The sequence below is a fragment of the Myxine glutinosa genome, chromosome 10, assembly GCF_964187855.1.
Source record: "Myxine glutinosa chromosome 10, kmMyxGlut1.1, whole genome shotgun sequence".
Classification (NCBI taxonomy): domain Eukaryota; kingdom Metazoa; phylum Chordata; class Myxini; order Myxiniformes; family Myxinidae; genus Myxine; species Myxine glutinosa.
This window is the reverse complement of record NC_136270.1, coordinates 68,298,301-68,319,586: the sequence shown is the minus strand read 5'-3', so window position 1 is coordinate 68,319,586 and position 21,286 is coordinate 68,298,301. Positions and strand designations below refer to the sequence as shown.

Here is a 21,286-nt window from a genome sequence, read left to right as displayed (position 1 = left end):
GTACCCCACGTGGGGGAATGGTAGTGTAACCATTCCTCACACAGGGGGGGGGGGCTATGAGCATTAGTTTAGGGGGATGGCAGTGTTTGGCCCATTGAGGGGCCAACAATGGTTGCCTCCATGGGGCACCGAAGCTAGCCGAAGGAGGGCTCGGATAATGATAGGGATTTAGAGCGACCATAGGGACAAGATTTAAGTAGTGACACCTGAAATGTAGAGGGGACGTAGAGAGTTTAGGTGCTTGTTAAAAAAGGGTGTGCATAGTTTAAAGGGACGACGAGGGAAGCACGAGTTTTAGGGGAGATTAGTTAGATAGATGATGCTGTGTGTTTGAGGAATTGTGTGTAAAAAAAAAATGGAATTGAATATTTGGGTGTAAGAATAGGTGGTGTGCAAATATTTGGTGTGGAATGCATGGTGTGGAATAATTGGTGTGGAATGCATGGTGCGAAGGATTAAATGGGGGGGAGTGGATCCCATTCGCGAAAGCCCGGGTGGGTAGTGTAAAGCTAGGTAGAGGGTTCAGGTAAATTGCATGGATATTGACACCTGTGGTGCGGATAGTGGAACGTAGTGTTTTGTGAGGTGCAGGAGACAGTGAAATGGCTGGGCGTGTGGTTTAATTGGTGAGTATGGTTATTGAGGCACTCCGTCGCTGGTAGCTTGTCGGCCAGGTAAGGCCGCAGGTAGGCTCTGGGAGCCGGTTAGGTTAGCGTGTGAGTGGGGCCAGAGGATCCAAGGGAAGGACCGGGTTGTCCAATGCCAAGGTGGGCATCGAGGGGGTAAGCGAAAGGAAGGGCCTTCCCCAGTTAGGGTAGTTGTGAGGAGAAGGCAAGCTCGGGAGGCGGCTTCAGAGATGGAGGAGCGCAGGTAGGTAGACCTGCTGGTAGAGCCACACGACCCAGCCCCGAAATTGTGCGAGGGCACAGGGAGAAAATTTGTTGGGTGAGACCCAAATTCAGGAGTGCACCACAGTGTGGGCAATGGGAATTAGGGTTCTTAGAACCACACAGTTTAAAGAAGGCCGATTGGCAGGGTACGACCCCGGGTAGTTTAAAAGTGTAAATGTTATTAGGGTAGTTAGGATGTGAGATCCCTTCGCACCCATCCACAGCCATTCACCGAGGAGGACGAGCTTCACACGGTAAGGCTCTGTAAGCCGTTTGAGAAGTAAGACGCATCATGACGTGAGTGAGACATTGTTTTGTTCCATCCCTTCCTTCCTGGGAGGGATTTGGGGACGAATTTGGCATTAGAGGGGGATATGGGAAACAAGACGTGGAGCCAAATTGTAAATACAAGGGGGGCTAGGGTAGTGTAGTCAACGGTGGGGGGTATGGACGGTTAGGGACGAGCTTGCTCCGCTCACTCTGCCACGTCCCTCGCACCGCACCAGGTATGGTGGTGCCTGGTCACCTTGTTTTTCGTGTGCCACTGTCTGCTTTTCCATGTGCTTGTTGCGCCTTGTCTTCCCCCCCGCCCCAGGACCATTTGGAGGCCGACCTGGACCGCATCTTGTTGCCAATCCATCTTGTACTTATGGACCACAAGCCTTGTGGCCCCGCACCTCTGCGGTGCAGCATCTTGCTGACAATTCATCTTGCACCTATGGACCACCTGTTGGTGGCATTCGGGCCAAGCTTCGGACCACCTGTTAAGTGGCACTGACGCCACGCAGTTGGACCCCGTGTCGAGTGGCCCTGCTTGCGAATAAAGAAAGTGGGTGCCATTTGTGAAGATTTAGATGGCCCTGATGTTCAAATGGCCTGTATGCCGGTCAGGGCCAGCCGGTTTTTGTTAGCCCACACACAAGACAAGAAGAAGATGCAAGATACAAGCAGCAATTGCCTTCATTTCCTTCCTCCATTTCTTTCCTTGAGTGCAGGTCCTAGGTTATAGTATTGTAAATAAAGGTTAAGTTTTGTGCTTGTAAATATAAGAATGTGCCCACCGGCTATGTGTTTAGTTTAAAAATTCCGGAAATGTGCGAATAGTTGTGGGTGTGAGTCTGATAGATTAGCTGCTCAACGCATTAGGAGGGACATATCTAGTGTAAAGAATGTCGCACACATGGGTTAGAGTAAATGTTAGAGGGATTACATCTATGTGTCACATTAATGGGAAAAGTAAAATTGAATGCCAGACTCTACCGGTCGTTCCGACTGAGGTCGACTCGGGTCGAGTCTGGTCTGGTCGGAGAGGGGGGTCATGTTGTGGTTTTGTAAATAAAGGCAACCCCCCTATAGTTAGTTGCACCACAACATGTAGCCTCGCGTAGTCAGTTATTTCTTATTAAATGTGAAGTATAGTCCCCTTCCCAGTGTTGGTATGCGTTGAGGCAGGTCGAGAAAGGGTAGGCCTCATTGAAACCTGGAATGCCATGTCATGGGCCTAGGGCAAGTCTAGCAGGCCCGAGGGAGGAGCTGGATGGCATGGCTGGTAATCAGCGAACAGCCAATGGTAGCTAAAGGGAGTGGCCAATAATGGCAGCCAATGGGAGCTAAAGGGAGTGGCCAATAATGGCGACCAATGAGAGCTAAGGGGAGTGACTAATGAGGAGCTGTCACGACACGTGACCCCTGGCGGCCAGTGGAGGCCCGTGGAACATTCCAGTGGGGCTCCGGGGACTATAAAACCCGGCGCGGACCCCCGAACTCTCTCTCTGGATTTGCACTCTGAACGCGCTCTCTGCCTTGACGACCTCTGCCTGGACTCACTGCACGTGCGCTTTGCCGCGCTGACTTTGGGACACGCTCCTCGGATCCCGGTTATGCGCACAACTGTGATCGACGTCCCTGCCGTGAACATCCTTGGGGCGATCCGCCAAACGAGCCGTCCAGGCGAACTGCACCAAGCGGCCGTGCTTTGTGTGCGTTCCCCTCTTCCTCCCCTGCTCTGAACGAGTATGAGGGACCTTGTCCGGGAACGTAAGTAAGGCTGTTAAGGTTCTCCACTGTATCCCTTTTTCTATAATTTATTGTACATTTGTGAATAAATCCTGTGGTTTGTTTCCAACCTGGCCATCTTCATCCTTTCACCATTGGCCAAGCATTGCACGAGTTAAAACCGCTCGATCGGGTTCATAGTGCTAACGGCACGAGTTACGCGACACACAACCGCTCGGGCATTAAAGACCAGCGTGACTCGTGCGAGGTTCAGCCCCCGTTCTCACGGCTGCGTGCGTCGAAGGTACTCGGGTTGTGACCGTTAACCCTTCCACACGTTATCTGCGGTCTCGGCGGCTGGAATTGCCGAGCAATCCGTCCACCACGAGTATAGCGTGGGGGCGGCCTCGTGGACTCGAAGCTCGAGGGGGAGCAGGGCTTATTCCCCCCTCAGTACGTTGACGAGCTCGAGATCCGCAACAATATATATATATATATATATATATATATATATATATATATGGCACCTGGAATCTGGTTCTCCAACCTAATGAGCGGACAGCATGACGTCATCGCCATGCATGTCCGCATTGCCTGCAAAGCTCCAGAGGAACCATCCAGCAGTGCGTCATTACGGATTATAAATTCAGATACTGTCACAAGTGCATGCAAAACTCACAGTTACCGACCTGGTTTCGCCCTTGTTGGGGCTTCATCAGGGCAACGCAGTGAGGCTTTCCATACACTTGTAGCTCTGTGAACCTTTCAGTTTTTATATCAGTCACTATGCGACCTTCATATCATCAGTGGAGAACCGCCAGCAAGGTGTCCCATACAGCTGCTGCTGCACCTTGCTGGGAGCGATAAGCACCGCCTGCCACACGGTAACGTTATCTCTGGTATCCACTCATCATATGGAGTCGACCTGGTTGCGGTTGGGAGTTACTAATAATGGTATCTGTAATCTGGTTCTCCAACCTAATGAGCGGACAGCATGACGTCATCGCCATGCGTTGCCCTGATGAAGCCCCAACAAGGGCGAAACCAGGTCGGTAACTGTGAGTTTTGCATGCACTTGTGACAGTATCTGAATTTATAATCCGTAATGACGCACTGCTGGATGGTTCCTCTGGAGCTTTGCAGGCAATTCGCTCTTGTTGGGGCTTCATCAGGGCATTGGGGCTTCATCAGGGCATCATGTATGTATATATATATATATATATATACATATATATATATATATATATATATATATATATATATATATATATATATATATATATATATATATTTGTGCAGCGTCTGTCCTGTCCTGTGTTGTCTTGTGTTGTCACTGAACTACTTTCTCAAACTTTTGTGAAATCGTACCAAACTTCTGGTATGCACATATCTCTCCCGTCGGTATGTCCTAAGGGCATTATTATTTTTTTAAATTGCAATTGTTTTTATTTCTTTTTCGGAATTTTTTGGGGAATTTTTTTTTCCAACTTCAATTGTTTTTAAAATGTGATATCACGTATATTACAAATACATTTGTGCAAAATAATTGTTTGAATTATGATTGGTTTAAACAATGACAAAACGGCAACTCGGTACAGTCATTTATCTATATATCGACACATCTGGGCAGTGTCTGTGTTGTCACATAACGACTCCCTCAAACTTTTGTTTCCGTGGTTGTGAAGTGTTTTTAATAACGTTGTGGTGCGGTGTTTTGAATTACGTGGTGGTGCGGTGTTTTGAATTATGTGGTGGTGCGGTGTTTTGAATTACTTGGTGGTGAGGTGTTTTGAATTACGTGGTGGTGAGGTGTAATCGTCCCAAACTTCCAGTCTGCACCTACCCCTCCCCGATGTGTGTGCTGAGGGGTTCTTTCTAGAAAAAAAAACATTCAACGTAAATCTTCAACCTAAATTGCCTATAAAAATGTAATATCACAAACACAACAAATACATTTGTGCAAAGTAATTGTTTGTATTATGATTGGTGAAAATCATGACAACACAGCAACTCAGGTACAGTCATTAGCCTCAGCTAAAATAAGCCCGTTCCTCAGTATCGACGCTTGGTGAGACGAGTGCAGCGAGCCGAGCCAAGCTCGTGTGTATATATATATATATATATATATATATATATATATATATATATATATATATATATATACTGAAACGCAAAAGAAACTTACCACTTGTTTGAAATGTAATAAAATTGTAACAGTTCAAAATAAAACAAACCAACAATTGCTAATTGAAACATTGGCATTTTATTGATGACATGTCAAGTTTTTGACCAAGATACACCATCTCATCAGTTTGTTCTACAGTACAGAACAGCACAGGGTGCAATGTCAGTCCCCTTTCAATAGCGTGTGTGGCCACCATTGTTTTGGATACAGGCAGTGCATCGTCGGCGTATACTGCCTACCAGTCTTTGGATGGATTGCTGCTGGATTCTGTCCCACTCAGTCCTCAATGTCTGAAGCAGCTCTGCCCGTGTCCTGGCCCTGCCAACTACGCGTCTCCCAAGCTCATCCCACAGGTGCTCTATGGGATTCAGGTCAGGGGAGAGCGCAGGCCACTCATGGTGTTGATGTTCTCGCCTTGGAGAAATGCAGTGGTAAAGCGAGCAGCATGGGGACGAGCGTTGTCATGCTGAAAGGTTCTCAGTTCTGGGTGGTCTAGCAGGAATGGCAGCAGATGAGGTCGCAGGATGTTATCCACATACCGCTGGGCGTTAAGATTCCCATCCACAACCACCAGTGGCGCCCTGTATCGGCCTGATATGGCGGCCCACACCATCACACTTGGGCCACCCCACCTGTTGGCTTGACGCACGCAACAATCGGCATATCGCTCGCCAGTTCTTCTCCAGACACGCTCACGCCCATCAGGACTGTCCACACAGAACCTTGACTCATCGCTGAAAGCGACCTCGTTCCACTGCGCCAAGGTCCACCGCTGATGCTGCTGGCACCATCTCTGTCGGTTGCGGCGATGGGCAGCCGTCATCACGGGGCCTCTGTATGGTCTTCTGGCAGTCAGACCATAGTCATGCAGTCGTCTTCGTGCAGTATCATTGGAGATCCGTGGGTTTGCACGCCCCGGAGTTTCTGCCGCAGTGCGGGATGCTGGACGGAATCGATCCCGGAGGTGACTTCGGACCATCTGCCTGTCCTGCCTTGCAGTGGTGACTCTTGGCCTCCCTGATCGAGGTCTGTCATCTTTTTTTTTTCTTTTTTTCTTTTTTTTGGTTGTATACTGAATCGAGGCTCGTGAAAGAGCTAACATTTACTTCACAAACAAATCGACCAGACAAACAAAATATATAAAAAGAGGGAGCGGAAGACAAGATGGGGAGAGAAGGGGAAGCACACAAACACAACATTTGAGAGCAGGGAGATGTGTGGAAGGGAGAGGGCTTGGCAGGAGGAGGCGTGGGAAGGGGGGGGGCGGGGGAGGGAGAAGTATAAAACACAAGAACACCAAGGACTTCCAGGACAGAAGTTGGTATTTCAAAAAAGTGGATTTGGGGTGAAATTAGCGGGGGTAGAAAAGATCAAGGTTTTGCATGGGGGAAGATAAGAGATGGTGGTGAACAGCCGTTTTAAAGACCTGGAGGGTGGAGTGGGATTGAAGAGACTGAGGGAGTTTGTTCCAGAGGTGGGAGAAAAGAGGAATGAAGGAGTGAAGGTGAGCAGAGAGTCTTGATTTTGGCCGTTTGACCATAAGAGGGTTGCAGGCAGATCTTTTGCGACCTGTAGGAATATTTGCGGGACAGAGCCCAGAGAGAGCTGGGGGGGGCAAGGCCAGAGAGGAGTCGGTAGAAGACGGAAAGACCACCAACCTGCCTGCGGTGAGGGAGTGAGAGGCCCTTGAAGTTAGCTTTATCGCGGGAGATTCCAATGATTCTGAATGCTTTGGTTTCAACAGCATGAAGGCGAGTTAGGTGTGAGGCAGGAGCACCAGCCCAGAGGGGAGAGCAGTTTTCCATTGAGCTGCGGATGAAAGCCTTGTATGTGGTGAGGAGCTCAGGTGTGCCAAGGAAGGACTTCGCACGACGGAGGATGCCCAGTCGGCGACTGGCTTTGGAGGCCAGATTTGAAATGTGGTTTTCCCAGGAAAGATCATGGCAGATAGTGAGACCCAAAAGCTTGAGTGACAGAACTTCTTGGAGAGGATTATTCAGAAAGTGGATGGGAGGGTTGTCCAGTCGGTCTTTTCAGAGAGACATCGTAAGTGTGTGAGATTTGTCAGGATTGAAAGACATGTTCCACTTGTTTGCCCAGTCTGTGATTTTGTCCAGGTCTGCAGAGAGTGAGGAGGCTGCAGACTGCCGATCTGAGGGATGAAGAATGGAGCGACAGAGAGTAGAGTCATCAGCAAAGAGATAGAGGATTTTCAAGAGAGTCAGAGAGATCATTGATGAAGACCAGAAAAAGCACAGGGCCCAGAACACTGCCTTGTGTAACTCCAGCCTGAACAGGAAGAGGAGATGAGAGAAACCCATTCAGGGCCACACGTTGACTACGACTAGAGAGGACGTCCGCCAGCCATGCGTGGAGATTTCCATGGATACCAAAAGAGGAGAGTTTGGTGAGCAGAGTGGGGTGCCAGACCGTATCGAAGGCACGTGATATGTCAAGGGAGAAGGAAGAGCTTCTGCGCATGTGCAAGATTGGAGGTCTCGTCTCTTCAAAGCTGTCCATGCACGCTCGCTTTCGAAGTTAAGTAACTTTTCACAATTGTGTTTTTGTCGAAACTGGTCTTGTATGTACCTATTGGGGTGTCTTTAATAGTATTCTTGGCGTTGGTTTTTCATACCTGTGTACAGAATCGTCGGTCTTTCTCATCGTGTATTCTGAGGCCTAAGTGTAGTATTCGGCTACTGTGTCCAACCTTGGCCTTAGGCTTTGTTTTTGTCTCAGCGGTTCTCCGATCACGCTGCAATTTTTTTCCAGTCTCTGTTTTTCACGGGCTTTTCATCCCATACTTCCTGGTTTTAAAATCTCAAAAAAAAACAAAAAAAAAAAAACCCAAAAACATTTCCTTCCGTTTTTATTCGTTTATTCGTTCTTAGTTGTTCGTTCGTTCATTCTTCGACCACGCTGTTTGTGATCACGTTGTTAAAAAATGTCTCATCTGAACCCTGAAGACCTGTATTCTGTCATATTCTATAACACCTTTTTCTTCTTCTTCAATAAAAGGATGCTTTCGACTTGCTCACCAAATCTATTCATTCCAAAAAAAAATTCCATCTCTTATAGTGCATCTTTCATTCATTCCCTAAACTCTCCAGCACTCCATCCTCCCTCCAGCGTCCTCAAACGTATTTTTGACTCGAATGTCTCAAGAAACTCATTTTGCAATAAATGTTCGTTTCCCATTAATCGTACATTTTTCAAAATCCCATCACCCCAAAATCCCATCACCCCTCCCCTCTAAATCTACCCCCTTGCCCATCCCCTCCAAATCATCCCCATCACCCATCTCTTTCAAATCTTCCCCCTTACCCCTCCCCTCCAAATCTTCCCAATCACCCATTCCTTTCAAATCTCCCCCCACACCCATCCCCTCCGAGACTCTCCCTCGCTCCTCCCCTCCTAGACTCCCCTCTCACCCCTCCCCCTCAAAGCGTCCTCCCCGCTTCTTCCCCCTTCCAACTTTCACCTTCATCTCCCTCAACCTTCTGCCTCGCTCTTCCCCCTCGTCAAATAACACCTCACTGCGCCTCTCCCAATCACCATCAAACCTTTTGTCTGCCCCATCCTTCCCTTTCTCCGAGCTATTCTGTAATCTCTGACACACCTTCAACAGCTCTCCCTACCTCTTCCTCCTCTTCCACATCTTACCCTACTGCTCCCCCCCCCCCCCCCCCTGTTCTGTATCCGATGCTCCCCCTTCCTCTTCCTTAACAGAATGGACCTCAAACATCCGGGGCCTTCGCTCAAACTTGTCTGATCTCTCCATACAGGTTGCTTCTGACAAACCAGACGTGATCTGCTTAACAGAAACTTTCCTCCTTCATGATGTCTCTGATTCCTTGGTATCTCTCCCAGGTTACTCCCTACTCCGGTATGATAGACCTGAGCCTCGTCCTGGAGGTGGGGTTGCTATCTTTATAAAAAACTCTCTTCCTCACTCGCCCTGCACTGCCCTCTCTCCACCTCACCCCCAGGAATACCTTTGGCTACGGCTTCCCCTTCGCTCCCACCTTTTGTTCATATGTGTGTTGTACTGTCCACCAAACAGTGATGACTCCATCTACATCTCGCTGTCTGAGAATATGGACCAACTTCTACCTACCCATCCCAACTCTCTCTTCCTCATATGTGGTGATTTCAACTGTCACCATGCCAGTTGGCTGGGTGTGGGTACCTCTCTCACCAGCCATGGCTCTTCAGCAATGGACTTCTGTGACTCACTGGGACTGACACAATCTGTCAATTTCCCGACCCGGATTTCAGTCAACGGAGCATCTTCTCTTCTGGACTTGGTTATGACTAACTTCCCTGAAAATGTCTGCTGCTCTTCTTCTGCTCCAATCGGCTCTTCTGATCATGTGCTTTTTAAAGTGGACATCTCTCTGACCATTCTCAGAGAGCCTCCTCAGCGTCGACGAGTCTGGCATTTCACTCAGGCCAACTGGCACGGTCTTCAAGCAGCCATCAATCATCTGGACTGGTCTCCCATCTCTACTGCCTCTGACATAAATTCTTCCTGGGAATTCTTCCAAAGCAAACTGCTCTCTCTCATGCACAGATTTATCCCATCTCGTCTTCTGTTGTCATACCCTTCCTCCCGTCCATGGTACACGGAATCTTGTGGTGAGGCTATTGCCCAGAAACAACTTGCTTTCGTCTCCTGGAAAGCAAATCCAACGGAAGGAAATCTCATTTCCTTTCACAAAGCCCGAAACAAGTGTGTGTCCACCCTCAGGAGAGCCCGGAAACAATATCTCTCCGTTCTCAGGACCGAACTCTCTTATCTGTCTCCCTCTTCCAAATCCTGGTGGAGTCTGGTCAAATCTGTTTCTGGTGTTTGTTCCCCCTCCATCCCCTCCCTCACCTCAAATGGCCACACGGCTGACTCCGCACGTGAAAAAGCTGAATGCCTCAACTCTGTGTTTGCCTCTAAATCTTGTGTCCCAAACCCATCCCTCTCTGTACCCACCGTACCCAGTCGTACCCAGCTGCTCCTGGACTCTGTGTCCTTTCCTCCTGACAAGGTGGAAAAGTTTCTGTCAACCCTCGACTCGGATTCTGCAACTGGACCTGACGGCATCAGCCCACGGGTCCTAAAATCCTGTTCTTCCGCTCTTTCACTCCCTCTCTCTGTTCTCTTCACCCTCTCTTTTGCTCAAGGTCATCTTCCATCTGCTTGGAAATCTGCCAACATCACCGCTTTGCACAAAAAAGGTGCAAAAACAGATCCCAGCAACTACAGACCAATCAGCCTTCTCCCAATTATCAGCAAAGTCATGGAATCCATCATTGCTTCAGATATGAAATCTTTCCTCTTCTCCAATGGCTTGATCTCTGATCATCAATTTGGTTTCAGACCTGGACACTCTACTCTGGACATGCTGCTTCTGCTTTCTCAACAATGGATGGAGGTCCTCAATGCCAAACAGGAAATTAGAGCAGTCTCCCTTGACATATCACGTGCCTTCGATACGGTCTGGCACCCCGCTCTGCTCACCAAACTCTCCTCTTTTGGTATCCATGGAAATCTCCATGCATGGCTGGCAGACTTCCTCTCTAGTCGTAGTCAACGTGTGGCCCTGAATGGGTTTCTCTCATCTCCTCTTCCTGTTCAGGCTGGAGTTCCACAAGGCAGTGTTCTAGGCCCTGTGCTTTTTCTGGTCTTTATCAATGATCTCTCTGACTCTCTTGAAAATCCTCTGTATCTCTTTGCTGATGACTCTACTCTCTGTCGCTCCATTCTTCATCCCTCAGATCGGCAGTCTGCTGCCTCCTCACTCTCTGCAGACCTGGACAAAATCACAGACTGGGCAAACAAGTGGAACATGTCTTTCAATCCTGACAAATCTCACACTCTTACGATGTCTCTCCGAAAAGACCGACTGGACAACCCTCCCATCCACTTTCTGAATAATCCTCTCCAAGAAGTTCTGTCACTCAAGCTTTTGGGTCTCACTATCTGCCATGATCTTTCCTGGGAAAACCACATTTCAAATCTGGCCTCCAAAGCCAGTCGCCGACTGGGCACCCTCCGTCGTGCGAAGTCCTTCCTTGGTACACCTGAGCTCCTCACCACATACAAGGCTTTCATCCGCAGCTCAATGGAATACTGCTCTCCCCTCTGGGCTGGTGCTCCTGCCTCACACCTAGCTCGTCTTCACGCTGTTGAAACCAAAGCATTCAGAATCATTGGAATCTCCCGCGATGAAGCTAACTCCAAGGGCCTCTCACTCACTCACCGCAGGCAGGTTGGTGGTCTTTCCATCTTCTACCGACTCCTCTCTGGCCTTGCCCCCCCAGCTCTCTCTGGGCTCTGTCCCGCAAATATTCCTACAGGTCGCACAAGATCTGCCTGCAACCCTCTTATGGTCAAACTGCCAAAATCAAGACTCTCTGCTCACCTTCACTCCTTCATTCCTCTTTTCTCCCGCCTCTGGAACAAACTCCCTCCCTCTCTTCAATCCCACTCCATCCTCCAGGTCTTTAAAACAGCTGTTCACCACCATCTCTTATCTTCCCCCATCCAAAACCTTGATCTTTTCTACCCCCGCTAATTTCACCCCAATTCCACTTTTTTGAAATACCAACTTCTGTCCTGGAAGTCATTGGTGTCCTTGTGTTTTATACTTCTCCCTCCACCCCCCCCCCCCCTTCCCATGCCTCCTCCCCCCAAGCCCTCTCCCTTCCACACATCTCCCTGCTCTCAAATGTTGTGTTTGTGTGCTTCACCTTCTGTCCCCATCTTGTTTTCCGCTCCCGCTTTTTGTGTGTTTTGTTTGTCGTGTTGATTTGTTTGTGAAGTAAATGTTAGCTCTTTCACGAGCCTCGATTCAGTATCCAAAAAAAGAAAAGAAAAAAAAGACTGCTCTAATTTCCTGTTTGGCATTGAGGACCTCCATCCATTGTTGAGAAAGCAGAAGCAGCATGTCCAGAGTAGAGTGTCCAGGTCTGAAACCAAATTGATGATCAGAGATCAAGCCATTGGAGAAGAGGAAAGATTTCATATCTGAAGCAATGATGGATTCCATGACTTTGCTGATAATTGGGAGAAGGCTGATTGGTCTGTAGTTGCTGGGATCTGTTTTTGCACCTTTTTTGTGCAAAGTGGTGATGTTGGCAGATTTCCAAGCAGATGGAAGATGACCTTGAGCAAAAGAGAGGGTGAAGAGAACAGAGAGAGGGAGTGAAAGAGCGGAAGAACAGGATTTTAGGACCCGTGGGCTGATGCCGTCAGGTCCAGTTGCAGAATCCGAGTCGAGGGTTGACAGAAACTTTTCCACCTTGTCAGGAGGAAAGGACACAGAGTCCAGGAGCAGCTGGGTACGACTGGGTACGGTGGGTACAGAGAGGGATGGGTTTGGGACACAAGATTTAGAGGCAAACACAGAGTTGAGGCATTCAGCTTTTTCACGTGTGGAGTCGGCCGTGTGGCCATTTGAGGTGAGGGAGGGGATGGAGGGGGAACAAACACCAGAAATCTGCAGAGGTGTGGAGGGTGTCTCTGTCCACCAGGGCTGATATCGTCTGGTGTGAACAGCCAAGGCGACGTGCCACCTCACGGTAGCTCAGTCCGCCTTGCAGCATGCCCAGGGCACGCTGACGTTGATCCCTTGACAATCGTGGCATGTTGATTGAAATGCCCATTTTGCACTGGCCTTTTTAAAGCCAATATCAAGACATCACGTGCAGCTCATTAAAATCATCCCGTACCCCTTGGCTAATCACTGACAGTCAAAACGGCTGTTCAACAGCTGTGCTATGAAGTGACCATTGAAGGTTCAAGTGACCATCCGTGACCGTTTTGTCTGACAGTGAGGACACTATTGTCCACAAAAAAGTTCACACATTTACTACACGCAGTGTTATTGTTGATATTTAAAGGTTTCAAAGGTGGTAAGTTTTTTTGCGTTTCAGTATATATATGTATATGTATATATATATATATATATATATATATATATATATATATATATATATATATATATATATATATATATATATATATATATATATAGACATATACATATATATATACCATACTTGTAGTGCTATATACTGTACATTAACAGCATTTTCGACTCTTCCCAGTATCAGGTCCCGTGAATTTTCTGGTCTGTGTGTATGTAATTTGTGTGACGGCTCTTCCATGATCCTTAAATCCCATAGAAAGAAAATAGCGAATATCATCCCCTGGTCGATTAACAAAAATATTTTGGAGAAACTTGTTGATTTGTATCTTCATTTTGGTCATTTCCAGAATTAGCTATTCCTTCAATGGTACAAATTTACTACTGCAAATACTTGATCCACATGTTTTCATTTATAAGAATCATTTTCTGTATTACAGGAAGTAGTTAAGGAAATAAGATTAGTGCCTTTACTATTCTTACGCTCATCTCATTCCTCACCAGATTACATCACCACCATGCCCATGTCCAGGGGATGTGAGTAGCAAGAAGCTGGCAAGCATTCAAGATGTGTGTGAGTCCATGAAACACCAGCTGTTGGTCCTGGTAGAATGGGCCAAGTACATTCCATCTTTCTCTGAACTTCCTTTGGATGACCAGGTTTGTGGATGTATTACAAAATTTCGCTTTTTCAATTGTAATCTGTGACCAAGCATACCAAGGCAATTCCTGTTCGTACTTTCTCTCCCATGATCTTTCCTCACTATTCTACTACACTTGTTTTGGTTGTAAATGTGAGGCTTTTCTGGTTGGTCTAATGCTGCATGGGAGTTGGTTTGCGGCCTGTTCAGCATTCCAATCTACATGTACACTTACACCTTGATGCTGGAATCCCAGGTTGACATTCCATATGCTGTGATGATTTCTCCCTTGTCTATTGATGTCCTGGGGTAAATAATGTAAAAGCACATTGATGTCTCCCAATGGAAGAAATCAATGGGATGTTGATTGAGGTGTGCCAACCGCTGTGGGAAAAGTCGGCTTCTCCTTGCTTCCCACTGCGGTTAGCATACTTCAATCAACGTTCTCTTGAATTAATGCATCGTTCTAAGTGTCCGCCGGTGGAGATTGAGACTAACCTTGACAAGCAAGACTCGATCTTCATTCTTCATTGTGTCTCCAAATTCCCTCGTCCTACATGTACAAGCTCCTCCATGAGCCCGAGAATGTAAAAGACATCTCAAGTAATCTTTAGACCCTCTGAAACATATATCTATATATATATATATATATATATATATATATATATATATATATATATATATATATATATATATATATATATATATACTATATATATATATATCTATATATATATATATATATATATATATATATATATATATATATATATATATATACATACACCGGGTGGTCCAGAAACCCTGGGCACATTTTGAAGAGCGATACCTGCAACAAGCAACCAAGTTTATTATTGTTCATTGGTGCAAAACAAAACATGATTCCTTGTAAATGGATGTGACCGCTTCAAAACGCACAGGCATCACGTGATACACAACAGGATGCCCTATGTTTGTCTTTGCATTAGTTCAGTGCATTATGAATTAGATGCCTTAATATGACGGAGGATATTTTGAGACAGGAAATTCGCGCTGTATGCTTGTATTCTGTATCTGGAAATTCGGCTGAAGTTCACAGATAACTTGTCAAAGAATGTGGCTCCGACGCAATTGACAGAAGAACAATCGGCAGAATAAACAAGCAGTTTGATGAAACCGGCAGCATTCTTCCAAAACAGTCACTAGGTAGGCCTCGTACTGTTCAAACTGAGGAAAGCAGAGCTGTCATTCAACAACAACTCGACAGTAACACACCATTATCAACTCGTCGTTTATCAAACATCACCAACATAAAGTCGATCATCGATTTGAATAATACTAAAAGACCTTAATGCGAAACCATACAAACCCAGAGTAATTCACCAACTATCTGAGGATGATTTTGGCAGGCGCGTTGAGGCATGTGGGACATTGCTTGGGTTAATGGATATGGACAATGATTAGCAGAACAGGATCTTGTGGTAAGATGAATCCAAGTTTACTTTATCTGGTTCTGTGAATCGTCATAACAACGTGATATGGGAAGTAGACAACCCACGATTTACTGTTGAGCACAACGTCCAGTATCAAGCTCGTGTGTCCGTCTGGGCAGGCATTTTTTCTGGAGGCGTTGTTGGACCAATATTTTTAGAAGAAAATGTGAATGCTGCAAATTACCTTCTAATGTTGGAGCAGCATGTATTTGCACTCAATGATTGCCAAATGTGGTTCACGCATGATGGTGCGCCTACTCATTATGTTGCCAGTGTACGCCAGGCCCTTGGTTTGAACTTTACAGACAAATGGATTGGCAGTCGTGGTCTGGTTGAATGGCCGCCAGTCTTGTGATTTAACAACACCCTGTGATTTCTTCCGTTGGGGTTTCCTCAAACACAAAGTGTATATGAGGATTCCTACGACCGTTAGAGACTTGAAACAATTCATCCGTAATGAGACTGCTGCCTTAACGACTGAAACATGCATAACTGTGTGTCAGAGTGTTTCGTCACAGCTACAGCTGAGCATACACAATGAAGGAAAGCAGTTTAAACATTTGAACTGATCTGTTTCATGCATATTACACTGATTAGACTGTTTAACGAGTAATCATGTTTTGTTTTGCACCAAAGAACAATAATAAACTTAGTTGTTTGTTGCAGGTATCGTTCTTCAAAATGTGCCCAGGGTTTCTAAACCACTTTGATATATATATATATATATATATATATATATATATATATATATATATATATATATAGACATACATACATATATATGCGGTATATAATATGTAATGTCTCCTGCATTGTTTTGCATCTCAAAGGTGGCATTACTCAGAGCTCATGCCGGGGAACATTTGCTGCTCGGTGTTGCCAAGCGCTCCATGCTGTACAAGGATCTGCTCCTACTCGGTAACTAACATTCATTATATTGCACCCCCAACTAGATGTTGGTCGACTTGGAATGGATTGACTGAATCATTCATTTGTCAATCTATTGACTGTTGAGTAACGCTATACTGTACTGCTTATCTGACTGTGTCTCCAGGAAATGATCGTATCATCCCTCGAAACTGCCCAGAGATTGAGATCAGTCGCGTAGCCAACCGTATCCTCGATGAACTTGTGAGGCCGTTCCATGATCTTCAGATCGATGACAGTGAATTTGCCTGCCTTAAAGCCATCGTGTTCTTTGACCCTGGTAAATAACAGCTTTCAGTTCCTCCGGAAATGCGCTCCATGGCAACAATGAGCAATGTTATGTTTATGATGTGTATGATGGGAGCTGCATGCTTCAACTTTGGAACAAACTCTTGTGGTATCAAGAAACGCGTCCTATTGTCACGTGGACCCTGACCATAGAATGTGACTGCCAGTGCCATCCCCCATCCTGTGGTCCACAATCAAATCTGGAGAGGTATCTGGGGCAATTACAATAAAATGAAGGATAAATCCCCAGCGATTCGCAGACGGCATGATCTGGTTTATCTGGCCTACACATATCCGGACGGTTTGCGCTTCTTTAAAACCGTCACTTAAGGCATATACCTCATTCAAGGAGGTGATGCTGGGCTGTACCCTGTAAATAGGTACTGAATCAATTTGATTGTAGTTCAACTGAATGGGGCAGCAGAATATCTGTTGGTAGTTAAATCTCTATCAGATGTGGTTCTAATGATGAAACTTCTGTTCTGGCGAATTGCCAGCAAGAAACGCTACGTTAGGCCATTGTGTGCTTTTCTGGGGACCAAATGCCTTTCTTTGGGACGGCTGTATACTTCTTACTACCTGAAAGTGTGAATTCTCGGATGTGGGATGGCACACAGCATAATGGGTCAAATGGCATCCTCCTGCATCTAAATGTCATCATATTAATATTGTTGTTTGCGAGCTTCAGTTTCCCAATAGCCATTTTTATTACTCGCTCCTTATCACACTTGCACACTTTATCCATTTGCTTCCCCTGACCATCTTCCGGCTGCAGATGCCAAGGGCTTGAGTGACCCAGGGAAGATTAAGAGCATGCGCTTCCAAGTGCAGGTGAGCTTGGAGGACTACATAACGGACAGGCAATATGAGCTACGTGGGCGCTTCGGCGAAATGCTACTGCTGCTGCCTACTCTGCAAAGCATCACGTGGCAGATGATCGACCAGGTGCAGATCGTCAAGCTTTTCGGCGTCGCGAAGATCGACAACTTGCTGCAGGAGATGCTGCTCGGAGGTGCATCTGTGTGTTGGTGCTCAACTTTCTCCATAACCCTATTGAGAGTCGCAGAAATGGAAAAACTGTGAAAGAATTGAGATTCTGATACAAAATGGCTGCATTCAAATTTTACAAGTTATTGAGCATCTTCTACCTTTCTATTTTTGTCCCACCATGTGTACCATCCAGGTAGCACACACTCTTCCAGCAACATATACCTTACTCCTCCACCAAAATCTGGGCTAACTGCTCACCTCCATTCTTTTCTCACTTGTGGAATTGCATTCCTAATTCTGCCTATTCCACGATTGTGAGTCTGTCCCTTGTCCATCTATCTCCTTTCCTCTGTCCCACTGTTGTTGCTCTAATCCTTCATCCTCTATTATCCATTTTTTACAAGTCTCAGCTTTTGTATTAAAAACACTGTTCTGTCTCAATTAGACTCATCGGTCTGGACGATAATCCACTCTGTCCAATCAAAACTGGTCTATCATCACATCAAGGTCACGATCATTTATTGCCCAACTTGTAAAACATCAGCCCCTGACATTGACTGCTCCTGAAATTTCTTCTACAACAAATTATTTTATCATTTTCACGACTTCATTCCCTCCTACATTCAACCACCTGGTGGCTTAGCAGTTAGGGTGCCAGCTTGGGATCCCAGGATCCTGGGTTTGAATCTCGGTCGATCTCTGAATTAACAACAGGGGGGTTGACTCAGCCTGAAACCATCCTTCCGAGGTCGGCAAATTGAGTACCAGCTCACTGGTAATTCCCCGTGTGTCGCAAGAGGCGACCAACAGGGTTGGCAGCAGGAAGGGCATCCAGCCATAAAACATTACTTCAAAAGGGGGACCACGGTGCCCGAAAAAGGCCAACCCCTGCTCTGTGGAGAAAAATGGCCTCTAAAGGTGGTTCTTCTATTCCCTCCTACATTCAACTATTTTTGTTCATTATCTCGGTCCTGGTGTTGGGCTAGCGGCTATGGTGCCGGCTTAGGATCCTAGGATCCTGGGTTCGAATCCCGGTCGATCGCTGAATTAACGCCAGGGGGGTTGACTCAGCCTGTCATCCTTCCGAGGTCGGCTAATTGAGTACCAGTTCACTGGTAATTCCCTATGTGTCGCAAGAGGTGACTAACAGGGTTGGCGTCAGGAAGGGCATCCGGCCGTAAAACATTGCTTCAAAAAGGGGACCAAAAAACAACAACAACCACGGTTCCCGAAAAAGGCCAACCATCGCTTTGCGGGGAAAAATGGCCTCTAAAGGTGGTTATTTTTGTTCATTATCTCGGTCCTGCTACACTGACGCAGACAGTGAGACTGTTGTAATAAAACAACTCTTATTCTCCTCCTGGAAGGCAATCCTCACTGCTGGCAAAACCGCAGTCTCTCCACACATCTCGAAACCATTATGTGTCTGTCCGAAAGAGCCAAGGTCCAACATGAAACCTACTTGAGATCCAAATTCTCCAGCTTCTCACCATCCTCCAAGCCTTTATTCAATACAACCTTACACCTGGCCTTGCTCCACCTACCCTGTCCTACATCTACCCCCTCAGCCAATCCTCGATTAAATCCTCACCTGCTCACCTCCTAAAGTCCAAACTAGTCGCCCACCTGCTTTCATTAATCTCCTTATTCACCCGATTGTGGAATTGGTTCCCCGTGTGTGGTGTCTCGTCCTCCACGCTTCAGTATTTCAAATGCGCTGCCCATCACCACCTCATGTACTCACCCATGTACAGGCAGTGGACAGAACATGGCAACACCCGGGTAAATGAGGGACACCAAGCAACGGCTTCCATAGGGTTGTGGCCCATGTGTTAAAAAAGCAAATAACATACATCCCAGCATGTTTAGGGTTTGGCAGGAGCTTTAGTGACAATGCCCCCCACCCACGGAGCTTGGAACCCAATGGTTTGATGAGCATGACCCTGATGTTATCTATATGTCATGGCCTTCTCAGTCTTCAGATCTGAACCCAATCGAGCAATTATGGGATATTCTGGAACAATGCCTGAGACAGCGTTTTCCACCTCCATCAAACAGGTGTGAATTGCTTCACTTTCTCGTGGAAGAATGGTGTCGCATCCTTCCTGCAGAATTCCAGACGCTGGTGGACCCTATGCCACAGCGGATACAGACCTTACTGCACGTGGTGGCCCAATGCCATATTAAGTGACTTTACATTGGTGCTTCCATTTGTTTTTTTCCACTACCTGTACATCCTCAATCTCTTCTACATGTGCTGATTCTTTCCGCTTGTGTTCTTCTATGGAATATTGTGACTCGTTTTTGTGTTATTCGGCCTTTCCTTCTTAGGTTCGTCCATCAATTCTTCTCGGCCCACATACCTGTTGGCATTTTGTAAACCTGCCATTCTTTGCCGTTGAGCTCTTCCATGAGCCTAGACCTCTGTATGTAAAAATAAGAAAAAAAAAATTGGTACTTTCATTCACAGAGCCAAATGTGTTTCCTGATAAATTGCTGATCAAAAGTATTCCATGCAATCATATGTTAGACTGTGTGTGGTTCATGGCAAAGGGGAACAAACAGAGTAGATAAGCATTTCAACTTCCGCTTTTAAAAATATTAAATATGCCAGCGTGTATCGGCTACTCTCGCCTCACCACATGTCGCTACAGAGGCACAGGCTTATTGTAACTGAAGATAATGACCTGTCTGAATTTGAGTTTCTGTGTTGTCATGATTTACACCAATCTTAATACAAACATTTCTTTTATACAAATGTATTTGTAAAATTGGTGATATTATTACTTGCGAAATCGAAATTTTTTCAAATATATTGGTCGGTTGCGTTTGTTATTCTGTCTGTCTGTCTGTCTGCTTGTTTGTTTGTCACCGGCCTATAGGTCACAATTCTAAACCGATCGTCATGAAACTTCACCAAGTTGTACAGGTCGTCACAATTGAGAAGCCGATTGATTTTGAGGTCAAAGGTCATCTGGAGGTAAAATTTCTAATATCGCCATTTTTCATCTGATTGAATTGAAAATTGAACAATATTTTCATACTGGGTCACTGAATTGGAAAGTCTACTATTTAGGTCAATGGGTCAAAGGTCAACTCAAGGTTAACTTCTAAAATCATCAATTTTCATCCGATTAACCTGGAAATTAAAGAGCAATTGCATAGTGCATCACTGAATTGGGAAACCAACCAATTTTGAGGTCAAAAAGTCAAATGGGAAAATTTCTAAGAGTTATCAATTTTCATCTGCAAAATCACCAATTTTAATCCGATCGACCTTGCTTTGATTAAGATCGTCAATTTTAATCTTGATGAAATGGACAATTTGATATTCCTCCATTCCTGGACAAATGACCTGGACATTCCAGGACAGCAGGAAATGATTCCTGGACAAATGGACAAATGGATTCAAATTTGAGTCATCGGCGAAGCAGTGGAATTGGAGACCATGACGGCGGATTAAGTGACCGAGGGGGGACAGGTAAAGGATGAAGGGGAGGGGGCCAAGAACTGAACCTTGGGGGACACCTTGGAGGAGGGGAGCAGCGGGGGATTTGCAGTTATTGATGGAGATGAACTGGCGTTTGTCAGAGAGGTATGATTTAATCCAAGAGAGGGCAGTGCCAGTAACGTTAAAGGTGGATTCAAGTCGGGTGAGGCGGATGGTGTGATCGATGGTGTCAAAGGCGGCGCTGAGGTCGAGGAGGACGAGAATGTTGAGGTTGCCAGCGTCAGAGGAGAGGAGAAGGTCGTTGGTGATTTTGAGGAGAGCAGTTTCAGTACTGTGGTTGGAGCGGAATCCGGATTGGAATGTTTCATACAGGTTATTGGCAGAGAGGTGATGTTTGAGTTGAGTGGCTACAGCGCGTTCCAAAACTTTCGACAGAAAGGGTAGGCTGAAGATGGGAGGAGTCTCCTCCTCACTCACCACATTCAAAACATCACTCAAGACCCATCTGTTCAGCACTGCATTCAA

At 46.1% G+C, this 21,286-nt stretch overlaps 1 protein-coding gene across 1 annotated transcript in view; it reads left to right on the top strand.

The window, feature by feature from the left end:
• LOC137434122 (hepatocyte nuclear factor 4-alpha) overlaps positions 1-21,286 on the top strand; it is a 93,962-nt gene that overhangs the window by 27,600 nt on the left and 45,076 nt on the right. The window contains exons 5-8 of the mRNA XM_068126810.2: positions 13,497-13,652; positions 15,936-16,023; positions 16,160-16,312; positions 17,096-17,332. Coding sequence (XP_067982911.1) covers positions 13,497-13,652; positions 15,936-16,023; positions 16,160-16,312; positions 17,096-17,332 — 634 coding nt within the window. The remainder of the gene's footprint in view (positions 1-13,496; positions 13,653-15,935; positions 16,024-16,159; positions 16,313-17,095; positions 17,333-21,286) is intronic.